The sequence below is a fragment of the Grampus griseus genome (genome assembly GCF_964374135.1).
Source record: "Grampus griseus genome assembly, chromosome: 12".
Lineage (NCBI taxonomy): Eukaryota > Metazoa > Chordata > Mammalia > Artiodactyla > Delphinidae > Grampus > Grampus griseus.
Genome location: NC_139006.1, coordinates 65,029,366 through 65,052,281, shown reverse-complemented (window position 1 = coordinate 65,052,281; position 22,916 = coordinate 65,029,366). Strand labels below are relative to the sequence as shown.

The 22,916-nt window shown below is 49.1% G+C and overlaps 1 protein-coding gene across 1 annotated transcript; it reads right to left on the bottom strand.

Annotated features, from left to right (window-relative positions):
- Positions 1-896: 896 nt before the first annotated feature.
- LIPG (lipase G, endothelial type) lies at positions 897-21,206 on the bottom strand (the record flags this gene model as incomplete). Its single annotated transcript, XM_082667996.1, has 9 exons — positions 20,978-21,206; positions 17,884-18,065; positions 16,043-16,222; positions 14,421-14,532; positions 8,362-8,583; positions 5,608-5,850; positions 4,815-4,935; positions 3,664-3,882; positions 897-1,005 (listed from the first exon to the last, which is right to left on the bottom strand). The coding sequence occupies exons 1-9, from the start codon at positions 21,087-21,089 to the stop codon at positions 897-899; spliced, it is 1,500 nt and encodes a 499-aa protein (XP_082524122.1). The 5' UTR covers positions 21,090-21,206.
- Between the last annotated feature and the right edge of the window lie 1,710 nt (positions 21,207-22,916).

The following is a 22,916-nucleotide window of genomic DNA, read 5'->3' as shown; positions in this document are numbered from 1 at the left end:
CCTGCTTCAAATCCTTACTCTGCCATCACCAAGGGGGGGACCTGGAAAGAGTGACCAAACCTCCCTGAGTCTCAGGTTCCCCACCTGTTCACAGGGTTACGACACCAGCATCATGAGCTTGATGATCGAAGTAAATGAGATGATGTATGGAAGGCACTAACACAAGGTGCGCACACACTCCGCGCTCGGTGTAAGGCAGCAGCGTTATTATCTAGTACCTCTGATGGACCCAGGGGTAGGGGCTGGTGGGGCCATCTCCCTGCTCCTCAGCAGGCATTTAGACTCAGAGGGTGTGTGACGGAGCCCCCTTTTGGGTGCACCCACTGCCTCATACCACGAGATCATCCTTCCTCAATTCTGAGATCATGAGACTTGCATGGAGCAAGGAGGACCCTGAAGCAAGAGCACATGAGCATTCCTGCTTCTCAAAAAGGGGGAGAGTTGCCCACTAATATCCACTCACACCAACCTGGGTTCCAGGAAACCTTAAAGGGGGGCTATGCCTTATGCTTCTCCCTTACCTCCCACCTAACTCCCCACTCCAACCTGGTGCCCAGAAAGAAGCTGGGAGCCCTGGAGCTTCCCACAGCCCCAGTCACTACAGAGAAGCTCCATCTAAGCTGAGGACATGGGTACCAAGCTTGGGACTTAGTCACTGAAAGACCTCATTCCAGCAGGACCATGGCTGTGACACGTACAGGATGAAGCAGAGCGAGAGGCAAAGGGACTTTCACACCATCCAACATCCTACTCCTTCCAGCAGAAGGTCATCTTCATAAAGCAAGGGACTTTTATCTGTTTTTGTTGACTTATGTGTCCCAAGTGCCAGACACATGTCCAGCCTACACTAGGGGACCCATCAACATGCATTGCATGAACCTCTGAGAATGTCCTGCTTACCTGGTTTCATTTTTCATTCTCCAGCCATCTCGACACTTGTGAAACCAGAGCTCTTGGCCAGGGGATATGCGGGTGTTCTCAAGATCTTCTGCACAAAAAGTCAATCTAGGAGGAAAAAGAAACCACTGATGTAGCCAAAACTCTAGGGGAAGGTACATGGCTTGCACCAGCCATATGGTGCTCTCTGGACCTGAGGCAGATGGAATAAGGAGAAAAGAGAAGCTTTTATCATGTGACCCCTGACTCAAGACCCTTCAGAACTCCCCACTGCAGCTACAAGCACACTGAAAGCGTCTCACTTTGATGTCTCCCATGATTCAGCTCATGCAGACTTTAATCACACCCCTTCCACCTTCTTCCTTCTGTCTATCCAAAAGCCTGTACCAAGGCATATCCTCTCTGAAACCTCCCTGATTGCCCGAGACCTTATTAATCTAACCCTCCATTGACCTTCCAATTTCATAAGTAGGCACATCCTTATATAAATGTTGCTTTTGTTTTTGTCATTACTTCTTATGGCACGGAGTTAATAATGAAAGCTTTAGCTCATTTTAACACATTATATCTTGCCTTGAATAGCTTGTGGATTCTTGCATCCATGGTGGACTATAAACTCCTTGAACGGAGGAACTCCAGGTCCCTCCAGCATGGTGTCCAGAAATACCCATTGACAAGCGTAATTGGAACTCAGCTGTGGGCTAATATCAAAGATTCAAGAAGTAGACAACAAAGATCACAGGAAGAATCCGTGATCTAATAATCGTTTCAACTGTAACTCACAGCCCAACCATGTGGGCTGCCCCAGCTTCAGTGGTGTGTGGACAGCATGACCTCATGACCAATAGACATGTGGTACACCTGACCGTGATGCTTACCAGCAGGACAAAAGCCACATTCCCAACAGCTTTCAGAACCTTCGCCAAGAAGCCCAAACAGCCCATAAACACCCACAACACTCACAATCAGGAAATACAAATGAAAACAACAGTCGGGGACCAATTCGCACTCAACGGAATAGCAAAAATGTCCACCAAAGGTAGGTGAGGAGGAGGGGAAAAGGAAGCTCTTACTCTGTGGATAAGATTAAAAATTGGTCCAACCACTTTGGAGAGGGATTTAATAATATCCCGTCCAGTTGGAGAATACATACACTATAACCCAGTGATTCAACGTGCCCCAAAGAAGCCCTCACACACGTACACAAGGAAAATGTCCCAGGATGTTCATCGCAGCACTATTTGTAACTGAAAAATGTAGCAACAACTTAAATATTCAGCAGAACAATGGTGAAACTATTGTTTGTGCAATGGCAGTTTACATACGGGAGTTGAATGTGAATAGACCAGATCTGTATGCATTGGATAAATCTCATAAACTATGTTAAATGGAGAAAAGCAACTTTTAAAGGAATGTGTCCACTCACGTAAACTTCAGAAGCAACCAAAACATCTCTGTAGGTTGTTTATGGATAAAACAGAAGTAGGGAAAGTATAAAAATCATGAAGAGGAAAACACACTGACATTAGTTAATGTTGGAAGATGGGTACATTTGGTTTGAAAGGGGAGGAGTCGGACGGGGGAGGGGCACAAAGGGGTTTCAGCTTTATCTGTAATGTTTTACTGTTTAAAATCTTATATCTGAAACCAATATGAAAATGGTTTACATTTATTAAGTCTCAGTGGTTTATTAAATTTGAAATATTTTATAAAAATGATCATCTTTCTGCTACCACACATCTTTCTGGTACAGGCCGCACTTATAAGCACCGAGAGAAGGAAAAAGACACGCAATTATCTAGATCACAGCCTTCATACTAACAGCTCCCCTCAGCTGTCACCCACCCCTGCCACATACACACCGGTGCACAGGTCTTTCGACCAGAATCACTCACACAAGCAACCTAAGCCTCCACCCCCTGCATGGCCAAGCTGCACCATAGGTGGTGGATGGAAACGGGATGCATGAAAAATTGTAATGGAGAAAATGCCAGAAGAGATAGAAAGAAGGTGGAGGCTTCCTCCCACCATCCCAAGGCTGGCAGTGACCTCCCGGAGGTCTGCTGAAGGATTTGGCCAAGGAAACCCTCCTCTCTTGACAAAGGTCTTCCTGGCTGCTCCGAGAGTCAAGCCGCGTTTTAGCGGCTGATTTAGCGGTGGATTTTTTGTGTTAGGCTTGGTTAACAGACGTGGGGAAACTGCCAGCCGGCGTGGCACAGAGGAATCTGTTACTTGACGTTAGCGCCCCACGCATGTCCTTGAGTCAGAGCCTCCCAAAGAGAGGTATAATGCTCTGAAAATTGGATGCAAGGGAAGCCAGGACTCCCACAGACCTCATCCATGCAGGCTCCCTAAACTGGATAGTCTGGTTTGCTCTGAACAGGAGCAAGCAAAGGCTTTTGGTTGCACGGACCCCAGAGCAAACAAATTAACAAGGCAGCACTCCTAAAGAGCCCTGTCCAGGAGAAGCCCTCTTCCTCCAGGCCAGCACAGGGCTTGGCCAATGGAACAAGGGCTGGATTCCAGCCCCCGCTTGCCCACCCCTCTCAGCCCAGGGCCTGCGATCAGGGTACAAGCTGCACAACAGTGGACAGAGGCCTTGGTCTGGAATTCAGTTCTCCTCGCAAAGGGTTTGCAGTTTTGCCCATGTACTCTGGATACGGAAAGATGGAAGCTGTACGCTTAGCAAAGGAAAGGACGCTGCAGAGACGCACGCCTTCCGCTGACCACGGACCGAGAACAGGGAAAGGGTCGTGAGGCACTTACTTCCTCTGGGTTTCCCCGGACTTGACGCGGATGCGTCTGATATTCAGCTCTTGCTCGGACCTGCGGGGCTGAGACAGGTAGCTGCGAAGCTCTTTCCACAGGTTGTACCAGGACTGAGAAGTCCTCTCCCAGGTGAGTCTGATCTTCAGGAGGTCTCCCAAGTCCTCCTCGGTGTAGACCAGGAAGGTGTTGGTGGCATTCAGCTCGATCTGCTCCACTCTGCAAGGGGAGAGGGAAGCTGGTCTCAGTCCCCCCGCCCCCTGGAAAACTGCAGCACCGTGGGGGTTGACGCAGTGGCAGCACCTGCCCCACTCGGATGGGAGAGAAATGCACAAGAGGTCCCCCCTACGTTCTCCACGTCCCACCAGCAGGACCGGGATGAAAACTCAGATGTGCTCCACACGGGCAGAGAGATAATGTTGCCCACCGCACCCCAAACCATTCCTGAGCATCTCCCCATCCATGCTACTTCCTGGGGGGACAAGACCAGGAAAGAACAGAAATGAGAAAGCGCAAAGAAGTCACATCCCCACTCGACAGCGCCTCCTCCTCTCAGCCCACAGGCATCCATCTCCCTCGGAACTCTCAGCCCCTCCTGCCTGTCCCTCTCACGTGGCACTTGGGGGAGCTTGTCTCACCCCATGTGTGTGCATGAGTGTGTGCGTACAAGCCTGTTCCTCCTGCTAGAACCCCAGCCCTGAGAGTGAGTATTCTGATGACGTTACTTTGCAAGCCCAGCATTACTCAGCGTGGCGCTTTGCACCTTACAAGTGCTCAACACATACAGATCACTGTGTGCCCCTCCCACAGATAATTAGAAACATGCCAGGGACGATGTTTATCAAGTTCCAAATTTCCTAAAGCCTCAGGAATCAGGCGTTCTCTGAAATGAAACAGCAGTTTCTGCCCAGCTGATCCAGCAGATTCTCACGCTGCTGATTCATCGCAGGAGCTGCCCTTCCAGAAACGTTGTGAGTCAAGGGCTAGGTGGAGAGTGTGAAGCAGGAGAGGAACACACAGCTCCTCCCTGGCACGCAGACGAGCTCCCCTGCACTTGTTTACCCGGCACACAGAGAGCTCCTGCGCTCTCTCTCCTTTTCAAACCAATTCGTTCTCTGTCCTGAACTCAGCAAAGGAAACCCGTGACTTACATTTCCAAAGGCAGATTCTGGGAGTCTGCATTGGTGCCATAAATGGTGACATGAAAGGTGGGCTCAATTTCTCCCATGTTCTTGTAGCTGAAGACATGGATTTTCATCTGATAATGGTAAACTGCAGAGACAGCAGAACAGAGACATTTGTGAGCCTTGCTTGTCATCTTAGGGCACCCTGACCCAAACTGAGTCACCCAGCACAGTGAGTTTTTAGGGACTCTCATCCTTTGGGTCCAGCCCAGCCTCTAGCCTCCCTTTGATCTCATTCTGTCCAATGGCGTAAAAGGTCACTGCAGTATAGAAGAAGCCCTGAACTTTGGGTTTGGGGGACCTTTGGGGGATGCTGACCTAGGTACTTTCTAGCTGCGTGACCTTGAATTAAGGACCAAGGTATTAACTTCTTGAGCCTCAAATTCCACCCACAATACCCACAAAACCTTACGGTTTTATAACATGCTATAAAAATGCGAGATATCATTTGGATCCACTGTTAGTCCTATCACAGATTATTCCGATGATCAAATGAGAAAACAAATACGAAACAGCTTTGAAAAGCTAAATGCAAGATAGAAACTTAAGATAGCGATATTGTGATCATAGAGTGGTGATTCACATCACAAAAGGAGTTCCCATCATTTATTTTTAAAGATTTACTTTCCTAGGCATACACAATTTAATGTGATTTGCAGTTATTTGATTTAACTGCAGGAATGTGCCCGTCTACGATGTGATATTTAGAAGGAGGAAAAAGGTCCTTCCCCAGGGCAATGCAGGTTTGGATGAAGGTTACCTCTGAAAGGCATGCCTGCCCGGGTTTTTAGGTACATTTTGCTATTCCTCTTATTCCTCATTTTCTTGGCATTGTAGCCAATGCTATTACAACGGTTCTTCCGGCAACTGAGGCAGATCCCCTTTTTGAAGCGGTTGGAGTCCGTGCACTGGAATGCGAAGCTCGGCTTGTCCTGATTCACCAGAGAGTCGACAAAGAGGTGTACTGCCCGCTCGTGCTCGCATCTCACCACCTCTGCAATTGCTGGGGGAGAGAGAGACGGAGACCATCAGGCTGCGCTGCTTCTCGGTGATCCGCCCACTCCATCAGTAAGTACTGTACACTTCATCAGAAATAACTGCTTTTCATGTCACTGTTAGTATGCTTGTTTGTGTCATTCTTTTCTTTCTTTTTATTTTTTTTTTTTTTGCGGTATGCGGGCCTCTCACTGTTGTGGCGTCTCCCATTGCGGAGCACAGGCTCCGGACGCGTAGGCTCAGCGGCCGTGGCTCACAGGTCCAGCCGCTCCGCGGCATGAGGGATCTTCCCGGACCGGGGCACGAACCTGTGTCCCCTGCATCGGCAGGCGGACTCTCAACCACTGCGCCACCAGGGAAGCCCGTTTGTGTCATTCTTAATGCATGCCCAGTGATATACTGTCTTTAGAACTGAAAGCCAGTCCTGCCACCAGACTGCGTGCCCTCCAGGTGGGAAGATAGCACTGATACACGTGAAGCAATAAAGAGCAAGAGAATGCATAGCACAGGCACTAAACAGGGTGATGGAGACAAGTTGTGCAGTAAGAGTCACTAAGTCCTGATAGAGTCATGCGGTCACAAAATGCTGGAAATGGATCAGATGCTAAACATCATCTAGTCCGGGGCTCAGCAAACTGCACCTTGCAGGCTGGCCCCATTTTACTAAAGTTTAATTGGAACATAGCCACATGCATTCATTTATCTATTGTCTCTGGCTGCCTCCATGCTACGGTAGCAGAGTAGAGTTGTTGAAACAGAGACAGTATGGTTTGCAAAGCTGGAAATATTTACTAGCTGATTCTTTAAGAAAATGTTTGCCAGGCTTCTGTGGTGGTGCAGTGGTTGAGAATCCACCTGCAAATGCATGAGACACAGGTTTGATCCCTGGTCCAGGAAGATCCCACATGTCACGGAGCAACAGAGCCCAGGCGCCATAACTACTGAGCCTGCGCTCTAGAGCCAGTGTGCCACAACTACCGAGCCTGTGTGCTGCAACTAGAGAAAGCTCACAAGAGCAGCAACGAAGATCCAAAGCAGCCAAAAATAAATAAACAAAATAAATAAGTTTATTAAAAAAAAAACTTAAAAAGAAAAAGGAAAGAAAATGTTTGCCAACCTCATCCTAGTCCAGTACTTTCAGTTGTAGATTATGGGCCCAAATGCCCTTAGAGATGAAGTCATTTTCTCAGGGTCACAGAGTCAGTTGGTTGCAAAGCTAGGAGTATAATTTGGATTTTTGTGACCCGCAGTAATCATTATTTCTTGTAACCAGAGGCTAAAGCCAATAGTTCCAGTAAATCCTTGGACCTTAAGAAAAATTTGGCAAAGCTCCCCTTCCCCTTCCTCATTAATATCACCAGCCTTAAGAAATGCCATCATCTGATCCCCCCTGCAGGGCTGAACTCCCCTTGCATGAACCCCCAAGCCCCGCAGGGGCTCCTTGGATGTTATCACCTTGGGAGAGAGCAACTTAAGACTGAGTGACAGAGTGGACATCCCAAGAGCAGAGCATCACAGTGGAGAGAGCCAACTGGGGCCAAGACTTAGAAATGCTGCCAGGATGCAAGGCGGTGAGCAAATGAGAAACCAAGCACCTCAGTTTCAGCAGCAAGCTCACTTCAGCCCAAGACTGCTGGGAATAGGCTTAGCATCCAGCAAGACAGATTATAAGTGAATGGAGGAAGAATCTTGAGTTTATTTCTTTAAAATGTTACCAAAAATTAAATGATAGTACATCCATGCTAAAGAATATTATACAGCCTTTTAAAAGAATAAGGTAAGTAGATATGTGTACTCTGATGTCTAAGAATGTCCGTAATATATATTAGGACTGAAAAAGCAAAGTTGCAGAACAATGTGATTTTGAAAAATATCACACACACACACACACAAATAAATTTGCAAAGCGATAAGAGTGGAAGGATACACACAACGTGTTCATATTGGCTACCTCTGGAGAGTGAAAGTAGGAGTAGGTGTGGGAAATGAGGGGGTATTTTCACTTCTTGCTTTAGGCAATTTTATAATGCTTGATTATTTTCCCAACAAATATGTATTCCTTTTGTTATAAAAAGAAATTAATCAATAATAACTGTGACCTCAAAGCACAAGAAAGCAGAGCAGAGACCACGGGAAGGCTGTTAATTGGCTTGCAGGATGATGAACTGTAGAATAAACTGTAGAAGGGCCGCTGGGGGCTAGTGGGAATAATGAAACGGATGCTGTCGGGAGCACGAACAGCTCCGGCTGATTTAGGAGGAGATGCTATAATTGAGTCAAAACAAAAAATAAGGAACTCGGGGCTTCCCTGGTGGCGCAGTGGTTGAGAGTCCGCCTGCCGATGCAGGGGACATGGGTTCGTGCCCCGGTCCGGGAAGATCCCACGTGCCGCGGAGCGGCTGGGCCCGTGAGCCATGGCCGCTGAGCCTGCGCGTCCAGAGCCTGTGCTCCGCAACGGGAGAGGCCACAACAGTGAGAGGCCCGTGTACCGCAAAATAAATAATAATAAGGAACTCACTTCCATATGCAATTGACCCCAAGACATCGTTGAGTCCACAGCCCGGCTGGAAGTCACCTCCATTGGGGTAGATGTCAATGTGACCCACAGGCATCTGAATCCCAATGCTCAAGCCAAAGGAGCGCGTGTAGGTGTGCAGGACATCCACGAAGTCTGCGTCGTCAGGGGACAGCCTCCTGTGGATGTCAACCCCTTCAAACATGGGCCCAGCAGGATCCAAACCTACAGCAGAAGGGAGAGCCAAGACCAGCTGTGTCAGGTGCGCTAAGGCAGTGAGTCCTGGTGGATAGCTAAACCGGCAAGTGTAAAATGAAGACACCCCCACCCTGGGAATCCTAAAGGGTGTGGTGCCTGTTGCAGAGGAACGTATGCTTTCTTCTGAAGCCTTCACCTGTCCTGACAACTCAGCTGACTCAGTAAATTGGCCACGGGGTTCAAGTGACACGTGGATCTGAGGAACCGTGCACTGTCAGAACTGAAGCAGTTCTAGAGGCTTCCCTGGTGGCACAGTGGTTAAGAATCCGCCTGCGAGTGCAAGGAACACAGGTTCGATCCCTGGGCTGAGAAGATCCCACATGCCACGGAGCAACAAAGCCCGTGAGCCACAACTACTGAGCCTGTGCTCTAGAGCCTGTGTGCCACAACTACTGAGCCTGTGTGCCACAGCTACCGAAGCCTGCATGCCTAGAGCCCGTGCTCCGAAACAAGAGAAGCCACCGCAATGAGAAGCCTGTGCACCACAACGAAGAGTAGCCCCTGCTCACAAAACTAGAGAATGCCTGCACGCAGCAATGAAGACCTAATGCAGCCAAAAATAAATACATTAAATTAATTAATTAAAAAGAAAAAAAAGAAGAACTGAAGCAGTTCTAGAAAGAACTTGGGCTGGCTGAAACTAAGCCATTCATTCCATTTATTCTGCCACTGGGAGCCTTCCACAGTCTTAATTTTAGCAGAATTTTGACAGAATAACTAAGCTACCTACATCTTCAAGAGGGAAGACTCAGTCTCCCCAAACTGAGCTATTTGTATTTGGACTTACACTTCCCCTTCCTTTAGTTATGAATCAGGCCCAGGAGTGGAATGGCAAGAGGGGGGTACACCAGGCACACTGAGCAGCCGTGTCTCAAGCCTCCAGAATTCCTTTCTTTTGCAGCCACAAGGAGAAAACGTTTTGTCTGCAAACTTTCTGTATCAAACAAACAGCACTGCAGAGAGCACTGGTTCTCACATTTGAAACAGCACAAATATCTCTGGGGAGCTTCTTACAAATTTGGATTCCACCGTGTAGCTATGAAAAACTCTGGGAGGACGCACAAGCCCCAGGTCACCTGTGTGTATGTGTGTCAGGGGAGAAGGCAGGGTAGGCAACTGCAAAGATAGTGGCAGCAACAGAGACACTTTCACCATCTTGTATAATAGTTTGGGAACCACATGAGTGTAAAACCTTTCAAAATAGAATTTGCAAAGCATAAAATGCAGATTCCCTGACCCCCAAGAGATTCTGATTGGTAGGTCCGGTGTAGAGCCCAGAAATAGAGGTTTATTCCCCAGCTGATCCTAAAAATAAGTGGTCTGTGGACCAGATTTTGGAAAAACTTCTCCATGCTTCAGTAGCATTTCGAAAATGAAATCTGAATGTCTTGATTCATACAGTTCTTGTGCGATATTAAGGAGTAAGGGCTTGTCAGGGTAATACTGGCTACTATTACCAAGCTTAAGTAAATATGGGAGCTGGATTCATCCCAACCTAGAGCCCTACAGACACAGAGAGAGGACCTGGAGAAAGTTAAGAAAAGATTATGTGCAGCAGAGGAAGGGGGTTTGTTTAGTCTAGAACAGTGGTTCTCAACTAGGAGGGATTTTGCTCCCAAGGGGACACTTGGCAACCTCTGAGGCATTTTTGGTTGTCACAATTGGCGAAGAGGGAGAAAAGAAGCTGCTAGCATCCAGGGAGTAGAGGCCAGGGATTCTGATAAGCATCCTGCAATGCACAGGTCAGCTCCCACACGAGCATTATCTGGCCCCAAATATGAATAGTTGCTGAGGTTGAGAAACCTGGATCTAGAAACACCAAGGTAGGGAGGAGGTATGACCAAGAACAGAGCTGTGAAAGCAGCAGATGAGTAATAGAACAGTGTTTCCCAGACCCCAGTGCAGTGGAACAAGGGAGCACATCGTGAGGCTTGAGGGGGGTCATTTTAGGATAAACAAAAGGTAGAACTGTTGTCCAGAGCGGACAGTAAACCTGTGGAACTCGCTACTCATGAGAACTGGTAATGATTAACACTCTGAAGTTGAGAAAAATGTATGAATGACAGAGGCAGAAAGGGAGCCCAGGCTGCCTGGGGGCTCATCTCTAGCCCAGGACCCAAAAGAAAGATGGCACAAAAACAGTGACCTCCCGGAATAGCCCTCGATGACTCTTTTTAGGGACTGAACGGACGCAGTACTGACACAGGTGGCCTCTCCCTGCCTCTCACCATGTCCTCTGGAGAAAAAAAAAAAGAAAGAAGAGGAACATTCTGCTTTGCAGCCAATAAGAGAGGGGCTCTTGTATCGGTGAACAAAAGTCTCCACCAGACAGTCAGTGCCATGGAAACCAAGCTGGGCTGGAGGAATGCAGGCGGCTGACGGGGCTTCTGGAAAGGCCGGCTGGCAGGCAGAGCTTTCACCTCCCCGGACTGACCCCGCCTGACACGTAGCTAGGGCCCACCGACTCTGGGGAAAAGTTTCACAATTTACTTCTTAACTAGGAATAGGAGGGTGAACGCATCCCCTCCAAAAACAAGAGATGATGGAGAACCACCTCTTCTTCCATTCAGTCAGACTCCCCGCAAAGTGTTCTGTCCAGCAAATGGAATATACACATGCATGCACACGCACACACACCCTGTCGTGCACATGTATACACACAGGAAAACCTCCACCTTCTGGCCTGGCAGGGCAGAGGCTGCTGCGCTGTAACAGCTACTGCATCTCTCCCAGCAGGAGAGCGGCAGCATTGTGCAGTGGTGAGGTGCAGACTCGAATCTGATGGCCTGCCTGGGTTTGAATCCCAGCTCTGCTACTCAGGGTGTGAGATATCATTAAAGTACATACTGAGTCCTATTTTCCCCATCTGTAAAATGAAGCCCAAGGACCCTTTTGCCTGGACGCTATGTGGCTTACATATGGCATAAAATACCTGTCACACATTGAGTGCTTGACATTAGGTAGCATCTAGCCCACAGCCTGCAGGGTGGACACTTAGTTCACATCTCTTGAATGAATGAACAGATCTGCTTGCTTATTTATTTATAACTAACAAAACACAAGTTCAATTAGAAATATATGACCTCTTCCCTAATATGTCACAGAACTCCCTCCGAAGCCTAAGAGGATAAAACTTTAGCAAACCTCAGTCCAGAGCTCTCTGGTCCAAGCAAGACTGGGGTTCAGGTACCTCCTGCAGGTCCAGGCTAAGGACCCCTGCTGGCCTCGGTACAGCGGCGTCACTGGCCTCTGCCCCACACGAGCTGCAGTTTCTGGTGCTCTTACCAGTCAGGACCACCTGGTTCCCAGACCCATGGGAAGTCTGAGGGGAGAGGAGAGGGCACAGGCCTCTCCCATCAGACATGCACAGCAGCATACGTCAGGTCAGCCAGATACCCTCTGAGGTGCTGCCTGGCAACTGGACAGAGGCCATTCCTTCCTGTTATGTTCACCCCGGTCCCCTGCTCCACAGAGAGGCTGCAGAAAAGGGGCTGTGCTCAGGACATGCCGGTCCCAGTGCTCTACGCAGACAGCCCAGAGCACTGATTAGCATTCTGCCAGCAAAGCCCGCATCTCAGCTGCTCCCACCCAGACAGGCAGGGGGAAAGAACTGGAACTCTCCTACTAGCCCCATCTCATTTCAGACTTAGAAAGAGGAAGAGGGAGGATCTGCAGCTTGTCTTTGTTGCCAAGGACACTGGCCCTGGTGCTCCGGCAGGGACCTTGTGTGTGCTGCAGTTTGAGCACAGCTGGCTGAGCTCTGCAACATCTTGCCTCTTGCTGGGGGCTAGGAGGAGGTGCTCAGCCAATAGAACCCTGAGGGGCTTGAGGCCCAACGGCTTTGCTCCAGCGATGGGTTAATGAGCAGTCATGTGTGGCCACATTACCCGTTAGACAGTTCAGGCCCCGCATCTTGATAACCAAAAGTAAAGCTCTCAAGCTATGCTGAATCAAACAGTCGGATCTAAAGGAGTGTGTGTGTGTGTGCTCATTAGACTTAAGCCCAGGGACAATGATTTAAGCAGGGCTACTAAACCTCACAAATGTATCTATTTTTAAATCTGCCCCACTGGCTTGTTGTTGAAACCAGAAACTCTACCTCTACTAAATCATTCTTTAGCTAACGACTCCCTTCTACCTGAACCCTGTTTTCAAACGAAAACATTGCCAGGAAGGAAACGATTAACTCTTTCCTTCTGGGTGGCCAGTTAGGCCCTTAGCATGTTGGAGGTGAGGGAGAAGCTGGGAGGGAAAACAAATAAAAGAATGCTAGCAGGGGGATAAAAATTCAGGGCAACAAATTTGCCATTAAGGACTTCCCTGGTGGCACAGTGGTTAAGAATCCACCTGTCAATGCAGGGAACTCAGGTTTCAGCCCTGGTCCGGGGAGATTCCACGTGCCGCAGAGCAACCAAGCCCACGCACCACAACTACTGAGCTCACGTGCTGCAACTACTGAAGCCCGCGCACCTAGAGCCCGTGCTCTGCAACAAGAGAAGCCACTGCAATGAGAAGCCCGTGCACCGCAACGAAGAGTAGCCCCCACTCGCCGCAACTAGAGAAAGCCCACGTGCAGCAACGAAGACCCAAGGCGGCCAAAAATTAATTAATTTTAAAATAAATATATAATCTTAAAAAAAATTTGCCATTAATTTTCTCCTAGAGGAGAGTATGTTTTTTGAGAGGGCCTCCAAATGGGGAAGAGAATCCTTTCCACTTTTCACTATCATTCAATGATTTAAATCAAACTCTCATATCAAAATGTCACCAATTATTTGCCAAGGGGAAGGGGGCAAGGGAAGGATTGGGAATTTGGGATTAGCAATTGCAAACTGTTATATATAGGATGGATAAACAACAAGGTCCTACTGTATAGCACAGTGAACTGTACTCAATATCCCGTGATAAACCACAATGGAAAAGAATATGAAAAGAATATATATATGTATAACTGAATCACTTTGCTGTATAGCAGAAATTAACAAAACATTGTAAATCAACTACACTTCAATAAGATTTAAAAAAAAAGCTCACCAATTCTGCCTATGGAATGTTTATCTCTCCAAATAAACTCGCTTTCACTTAAAAAAAAAAAAAAAAAGCTCACTAACGTGGAAAATTCAAATTTCTATCGACTACCTGGGTACCAATATCAGATAGAAAGGTCTCTTTAACGACAACATTTAACCACTCATTCTAAACAGGTAATTATCACTAATAAATATGCCAACTAAACATGGGAAAGAGGCTGTTAGTGGATGAAATAGAAACCAGAGGCAGAATTCAAACCACAGCCCATCTCTCATTCCTTTCCCTTGAGGTCCTGGCATTACCATGGGCAGAGACTAGAAGTGAGCACCAGAGGCTTGCAGGCCTGGGCTCCACCCCAGGTCTGCCCCTGAGTCTTAGCTCTTTGCCCCTGGGTGTTTCCTCACCTGTTGCACTAGACCTGGTTTTCAAACTGTGCTCCCTGGTGCTCTGGGACCCGGAAATTCCTCCAGAAAAGGGGGAGGCTCAAATAACAAGGTTAACACTACTTGCAAATACCCAGCTTTGACCAGAACACACCTTCTATCTGTTTCATACATTGGGGACCTGCACACGTTCAATTTGAAAAAGGGCTCTGAGACTTTTGGACATTTGAAAAGCCCTGAATTAGATGTTCTCCAGGTTTCTTCCAAGGCTAACCCTCTACAGCTCTCTCCTGCTGCCTCTTAGGGAGCACTCTGGTTCAGGAAAGCCTGGTGGGCAGAGCAGCTGAGGGAGCTCCAGGATCAGCCATGAGTGAAGGGAGCAACACTTACCCGTGATTCTGCCCACCGTGCCTTTCACGAAATTGCCGGCATACCCAGCCACGTGAGCTCCAAGGCTGTAGCCGATCAAGTGAACATCCCTGAGAGAAAAATCCTCCTTCCCCTGCAGGAAGTCACAGAGGTGTGTGAGTGAAGAGTGTGGTCCTGAGCCCCAAGGCCACCAACAAGTCAACAAGTCAATCACGTTGGGGAGACGCGGGAGGGGGGAGGGGGGTGGCAGTGTGGAGCTCAAAGCCACCAGGCTCACTGGAGACTAAGTGCCAGCCACAGCCTGCAGCAGGGTGACCCCTGCCCACCCTCTTATGCCCACGAGCTGCCGACCTCCTCATCCCAAACCTGCCTGGGACCCCAGAGTTGAAGCATCAGACCCTCACAGGGCACTCAGCAGTGGGGGTGAGGAGGTGGTGATTTGACCCCATGGCTCAGGAATCGAGCTCGACAAAACAACCCAGGTAGGGCTTTCCTGGTGGCGCAGTGGTTGAGAGTCCGCCTGCCGATGCAGGGGACACGGGTTCGTGCCCCGGTCCGGGAAGATCCCACATGCCGCGGAGCGGCTGGGCCTGTGAGCCATGGCCGCTGAGCCTGCGCATCCGGAGCCTGTGCTCCGCAACGGGAGAGGCCACAACAGTGAGAGGCCCGCATACTGAAAAAAAAAAAAAAAAAAAAACCCAGGTAAAGGACTGAGGACTGTTCAAGACTCCTGACCAGAATTCTGCCAAAATTATTCAGATTCCATCGGTTTCTAAAAGGAAGCTCAGGCTGTAATTACCCAGATAATAGGGTCACTTAGCCAGTGTACCAGCCAGTGTACCCCTGCATCCCATTAAGTCCACTGAGCTCAGGTAAATCATTAAGCTATAAAAAGTAAATTTAAGACCTCAAGATCTGTTTTCCACATTTTATGCAAGGCACTAAGCTACATTGGTTTGAACCAACCCTCCGTACCCTCAGCCCAGCCACCCTTAAAAGGCCAGAGCAGACTTCAGTAGGTATTTAAGATTACAAGCTGATCCTGGCTTCTGAGGGCATCAGCAATTAATGAACCAAAAGGCAAATTTTCTTCCCTCAAGTAAAGTAAAAGGAAAAATCCAGAAATGTGTCAATAATTAGAAAGCTTTCTAAAAGTCCCAGCTTCCAAATGTTTCAAGCAATACTTAATTCCGTAAAAAATTGGAAGCTCAAAGATATTCTCAGACTCCTGAAGTTCACTGAAACTGACCTGTCTGACCTGTTTTTTTTTTTACAGTCTTAGAATTTTTAAAATAAATTTATTTATTTTATTTTTATTTATTTTTGGCTTCGTTGTGTCTTTGTTGCCGCGTGCGGGCTTTCTCTAGTTGCGGCGAGAGGGGTCTACTCTTCGTTGCAGTGTGCGGGCTCCTCATCGCAGTGGCTTCTCTTGTGGTGGAGCATGGGCTATAGGTGCATGGGCTTCAGTAGCTGTGGCCCACGGGCTTAAATGCTCCATGGCATGTGGGATCTTCCTGGACCAGAGCTCAAACCTGTGTCCCCTGAATTGGCAGGCAGATTCTTAACCACTGTGCCACCAGGGAAGCCCCTGACCTGTATTTCTTAAAAGGGTTCAGGGTCCTGCTCGTAAAAGGTCCCGTTACCTGCAGCCAGTTGAGCATCCTGGCGACGCTGTGTCCCACCTCCCTTGTATTGTTGACTGCGTCTGTGTAAAGTTGGTGAGCCAGAGGGAGCCAGTCCACCACCACGACGTTGGCTCCTTTCTCTCTTGTCTGCAGGGCTGACACGAGTTTGTACAGCCAGCTTTCAAACATGCCGCTCATCTGCAGAGAAAACGGGGCTTTTTAAAAAAATTTTTCTTCTGGGTTTCAGAATCCTAATGAATATGGAATTCAGTTCCACGACCTTCTCCCCAGCCACTTCTGGAACCTTCACATTGGCTACCCAGGCATCAAACACTTGCACATGAGCCGGGCCAGCCACAGGCAGGATTGGTACATGGGTGATTGTCTTCCATTGCGCTTGACATCTCCAGTTTTTCCCATCAAAGATGTCAGAGCTGGTGTCCTCTGCTGCTGCCCCACTGACCGATAGGCCCCCTATGAGATATAAGTTGGTGGCGATGCTGGCTTGAGGTTAACCGAAGTCCCTGTCACAGTCAGGCCAGTAAGTGGCCTGGTCCGTCATTCAAAGGCAGCTGAGAAGGGTTGCCCTGGATAATTAGTTTCTTTCTCAGAGATGCAGGGAGATTCTGTCTCTTAGGCAAATGCAGAGTTAACAAATGACCCCTTCCCACAAGCCATCTCTGCCATCCTTCTTGACCCCAGAGTAGAGAAGATCTGTCCCTGGAATCCCAAATTAGAACTCAGAACACACTTTCCCACAGAAACAAAGTGTGAATGGTGACTAGGTCCAGCTGTAAACCCATCCACAAGTACATTATTAGATAAACAAATTTTCTGTGCCTGGCCTGGGAACCCTAACGCCATTTACAATCTTGCTTCTATGGGAAACTGCTGTTCCAAGTTCCAAACAGATTATAAAAGAACTTTCTGGAATGCAACCCATTTGTAAATTGCAGGCAGTTTGTACTTGCATTTTGACAGGGGGCCTTATAAAGTTTCAAATGCATAATTCTAATCGTAGGCTGTGGGGTGAGGATGGATGGCAGGCCCTTCATCATCCCTCCAATTACATTAGGTAGGTAGGTGCCTACACACCACCCACCCCCACCAGGCCTGACCCCAACAGTTGGTGATAGACCTAAAGACCCAGAAAGCATGTAACGGATATGAATTTCTCATCATTAAGAGGAGGAATGTCCCCTCCCAATTAGCCCAGGCAGAAACCTGCTCACTTAATAGTGCCATTTTCCTACAGACTGCCATTAGATGAATGAATAAATCCCTCGCTGGTCAAAAGCTTCTGAGGCTGAGTGTTAAAGCCCTTTTTTGTTGAAGTTCGTCATGGGCTTTTCAATGTGAATTGCTCAGCTAGGTCATATAAAGACTCCAGTGCCTTTAAACGGAGCCATCTCTATGCAAACAGGAGGGCACCATGCCAACCAGGGCCAGCCAGCCAGGCCAGCTGCCTCCTCACAGACTCTCTGAGCCAGTCAAGTTGCTTCCGTTCAGCTCAGCTCTTACGGAGGGATGGCCCCCGCGACGCAGTGGTTGACCAATGTAATTAAGCGTAATTAGAGGGCCCCTTAAGAGCCAGTGGAGCTGGGCTGCTGCCCTCAGGAGAGCCACTTTCTGAAAGCCCGCTGTGTGCCAGCGTTAAATACCGCCCTGCTGGAGTCCAGATTGCCCCCTTAGCAAGTGCCCGTTACATTCTTCACAGCTGTCTGAAATACAAGCAGCCCACAAGAAAAGAGGGGGAGACAGAGTGGAATCTGGAAGCACCAGTATTCTTTCTAATTGACCAAAACAAAGGAAACCAAATCTCCCGGAAAGCTGTAGAGCTCCCTCCCCCAGAGGCTCACCGTCCATCCATGAATGATGAAAAAGGTTTTGGCTGTCATGTTGAAGCCACAGTCTTCTAAGGGCTGGTTGTGGTCAAAGGAGAGGTAGCATCCTTCATGCTCTGGGTCCTCAGAAGTGCGGAGGTTAAATCTCACAGGGGGTTTGGCAGCAGCCGGTACAACCCTGGATTTGTTGAGCTCATCTGGGGAGAAATAACAGAGCAAGGGCATAACCAGCAGGCCTGGGTGGTGAGAGATCTAGGGTCTAGTTCTAATTCACTCTTGAGCAAATTACTTAACCCCACTGGGTTTCAGTTTTTACATCTGCTGAATGTTTCCTCCTCACCTCCCAGAAGAGTTGCAAAGATGTTATAAAAGGGACATCTCACCAATATTGGAGTATTAATGAGTCACTAGGATCAATTACTGTGAATCTGAAATAAGTCTCTCTTGCTTTTCTTTCTTCTTCCCCATCCAAACCAGTTCTCTTTCCTTCCCTCAAGTTACTAGTTTCGGAGTATGGGTCCTTAATTCTTTTCCTGAAATGCTTGGGACCAGTTGAGTTTCAGAATTCAGAAATTCTCAGATTTTAGAAAGGTATTATGGCATATATATATATATATATATATATATATATATATATATATATATATATAATATAACACCCCCAGCAGGGTCTGGGACGTTCCCATTCATCAAATACACCAATAATATTTCTGCAGGGAAATACATAACTACTCACACTCGAGGGGAAAAAAAAAAAAAAAGATTCTAAATATCCTCTTATCGGTTCAGGTCAGTTTTTCCTGCCAAATGAGTAAGAGTTCAGGTCAGGTAAGGCCAGTTCTTGCTGCCAAACAAGTTACCAAACAAATTTTTCAATTTTCAAAGATTTTGGAATTGGAGGTAAGGAGCTGTTGACCTCTTATGCAATGGGCTTCCCTAATGCTCTCATCTCGATTTCAACACTTGCCCCAAAGACCTCATGCATCCTCAGTGCTCCTTGCAGTACCAGACATGTGCCAGACAGTCTTCTAGTTTGTTGAATAAATTAAATAAGTTATTGAAGCCATGGAGAAGCTCATAAGCGCAGCAAAACCTCTCTTTTCAGCTCCACTGCACACACACAGTGCCGTCTAGGAGATGGCCCTACTACAAAACACAGCCCATGTCACTGATGGTCCCTATGGCCTTTTAACACTAGGTACTGTCATCACCACACTATTTCAGCAGGTCCTAAATGAGCCTCATCTAGCATTCTTCCAACCATCCAGGATACCATCCCTTGATAACAGGCTAGGAAATTAGAAAATCAAACTGTCCGGTCACCCAGAAATCAAGTGAAAAGGTACCGAATGACCATCCCAGGAGCTTCATTTATCCCAGAGTTAAAAAACAAATGGAGTCACGGAAAGAGAGACCAGAGTGGTGGACAGGTTGGTGGTGAAGTGGACAAGGGGGAGGACAGCTATGCACCAGATGTAAAAAGGGTAAAAGTTTCCAGAAAATGCGACTAAATATGCATGAGCAGAACTTTGTCATTAAAGTAACGAACAAAAGCCCCAACTGACAGAAATTTGAACCACGGACGTAACTCATTCAATATCTCTCAATTTCCACCCAGATAGCCACTCACAGAGACCAGGTGGGAAGTCCAGGAGAAAAGGAAAGGGAGTCTGCTGGCTTCCTGCCACCGACTTGTGGATAAACTCACAAACTGACATAAAAGGTTCACCTTAGCAGCTGGCTCTCTCTGACACCACAGTTCTCTAGCTCATTTCTACTACTTCCAGCCTGAGTCACTTCAGCCTCTGGAACTTCATGATCGTCCTTCATCCGGATGTCCTCAGGCTCATTCTCTTACCTCCTTCAGCTCCTTGCTCAGGGGTCAGCTCCTCAGGGATGGAAGCCTGGTCCCAGGTTAACACTGCGCCACCTTCTCCCACCAGCCCTCTGTACTTTCCTCCTCTGCTTTATTTTTTTCCATAACACTGAGTACTATTTATATATTTTAATTAGTTGACTAGCTGTTTTCCCACCACTGAAATGTAAGATCCATGGGGGTAGGGGTTTACACCCATTTTGTTCACTGCTCTATCCCTCACTCCGAGAAGCATGCCTGGCAAATAAATACTGTTTTGAATGAATGAAATGGCCCCCAAATACTCAGAATCGCAGAACATAGAAGTTGGAAGGAATGTTAGCACTTTACAGGAGAGGATCTAGAGATGCAACCTACCCTGGTTCAACTGCACTAGAGTTGGGAACATGTTAAATAAAACAAGTTTTTTCCATTCATTCCAATTAACCTCCTGCACGCACATAAGCAACATGGACCAGCATCATTTGACCCAACCTCAGCAGAATAGTAGAAGATGAAATAAGTGTGTGGTTCAGAGGTTCCCCGCTCTCCTCTGCTTAACTAATTGACTTGGTACTCCCGCTGGGTGACCCTACCCTCGCCCCTCGGGGCAGGTTCCTCCAGTAGAAAAGACTGCCGCGCAGAACTCAGAAGAAAAGCTGGCAGCTGGGAGGAGGAGGAGGACGGAGAGGTAGAAGAGGAAGAGCAAGGGCTGGAAAGACTTGGGGAAGAGGAGGCTGGCAACCCGGGGAATAAGCCCAGCAGCTTCTCTGCACAAGTTACTCACCTAATACTCCCGGCAAGCACTACTCAAACCAGAGCCAGCTACCCTGATACCTTAACTTTCAAGACACCTACACCGAGATTAAAAGGAAGGGCACCAGGTGATAGAGCTCTAACAACCTTCTTGCCTCGAAAACCCCAGGTTCAAAGAGGAGGACAAGGTTAAACAGCCGCTGGCAGCCAACTCTGCTGACTGGACAGCACCGAGAGGAGAACCGTATAACGACAAGGGGGCGGGGCGAGAGCGAGCGCGGGCGAGCCTGCGGCCTCTTGGACGCCTGGCCGGGGATGTCCTCGTCGGAAGCGCCGAGGAACAAGTGATCTCCAAGGCTGATTAGGAGGACCCAATGGACAGCGCAGGGGGTAAGGAAGAAGAATGTCGCAGGATCGAGGAAGAAGGGTGCGCAAGACAGAGGGGAACTGGCACAGAAAAGAAGTTGTGGGGTGTTAATAAGAACAAGGACACGTTACCTTGCAGCCGACCCTCTGGACCAAGGGTTGCGGGACCTCCCGCGGCAAAGCAACAGTAAGCGCTCCAGAGGCAGAGCAGAAGACCGGAGTTTCTCATCCTTCCCGGCCACATCCCCTTCCCCCAAACGGGACTTTTAGAAAGACCACAAAAAAAAAAAAAAAAAAAAAGCCGCCTCTCGATGTTTCCAGCAGTCCGAGCCCGTAAGACCCGAAGTGGGAAGGCTTCTCTAGACCAGAGAGAGTGGTGGCCTTAGACAGCTGCAGGTGGAGAAGGTGGAAAACGAAAACTTGGCTAAACTGAGCCACGGGGTGGTGAGGGGAGTGCGAAGATGCTCCAACCAGAACCAGATCTGCCCTCACCCGTGCCGTTCTCCCGGGAAGCCAGGGCTCGCCACTGTCACACCGCGAGCTCCCCGGCGAGGTAGTTTTTTAAACTATTGGAGTCATCTGACCCATCGCCAGATGGTGATTTGCATAATTTATTCCCGTCCCCGGACTCTGATTGGTCACACCTTCTCTGACGCCCGAACCAAAGACTCCCCAAAGTTTGAATGAAAGCGCCGCACACCCACCGCGTGGACACTCTACACGCGCCGCCTTGTCTCCTCCCCAGTCAGCTTCGCGGGCAGCCGCGCTCTCGCCACCCCACTTTTTCCTAGTGTCCACTCCCGGACCCTAGATTCTCCGCTCGCCCCTGCAGCCCCAGGAGGGTCCTTGCCCCAAAGCCCTGTTCCCGCCGCGCTTTCGATCGCTGGAGAAGGAAGGCTGTCCTCTCCAAGGCGCAAAGCCATCCCCGCGCCAGAAATGTTCTCTCCTCGCCCCGGGCCAAGGGTACGGATGGAGGAAAGCCACCTGGTCACCCTGTGGTCCTTCTTTTCTCCCTTTCCTCCTGCGCTCCTGCCTAGCGAGGCCCGCGACAGGTGCAGACGGCGTGATCAGACAATAACCCGGCAGAGCGGAGGGGCTGCGGGCTGTGGCCTGGGCATCAGGATCGCTCAGACCCCTCTCGGAGTCCTCGCTCAGCCACTAGCTGCAAAACTCGCGGCAAGCCACCCAACTTCTCCAAGGCCTTTCCTTCGTCCCCAGTACGGGGGCGGTAACAGTTCCTGTCGCTTAGGGATGTTGGGGAAATTAAAAAACCTACTATAGTACAGCGCTCAGTGCGGCGCCTGCCGCGTGGTAGGCACTCTCACACCTGCGGGTGGAGGGCTAGAGGGATGCCAGGCGACACTCCCCAAAGGAAACAGTAAGCCAGGCTTGGGGATCTCGGGCGCGTAACCAGCGCCGAGAGTCGGCTGACTCGCGCAACTACTTATTGAGAGGAATTAGGCAGCTTCTTCCTCTCCCTCCCCATTTTTTCCTCCTCTCCTTCCCTTTATTGCGCGTGTCCCTGCTCCTCCCATGGGTGCCGGCTCCATCTCCGCCCGGGGGACCCCGGGACCGAGGGCGGCGAGCGCCCCGACCTTGGCGGGGAGCCCGGGGCGCTAGGCCGGCAGCGGCCGGGACAGCTAGGGAGCGGCTGCGCCTCAACAGCCCTCAGGAACGCCGAGGAGGTGGGAGAGATACAAAGCGCCTCGGCGGGGCCGAGCACCGTCATCCCGCCTCCTTCCAGCCAGAACTGGCTCTCCCAGACTACACCTTTGGCTGGGCGTAACCCCGCCGTCGCCAGAACCGGTCCCGCTCCTGCCTGGGGAGGAAAACGGCCCGAGCAGTCCCGCGCCCGTTCCTCCCTGGTGTCGGGGGGCCCCTCCTGGAAGATCTGTGTGGGGAAACCAGTCTGGAGGAGCAGGTCCTGTTCCAACCTATCCTCGTTACTTTTGTTACTCCAGCTGCCCAGCAAAGCATGCTTTGTCCCTCCTGTGTGCTATAATTCATTAACAAGAGGCAGGCCGGCTTTATTTTTTCAGTGTAAAACTCAATGTATTTTATGGGATGGTAA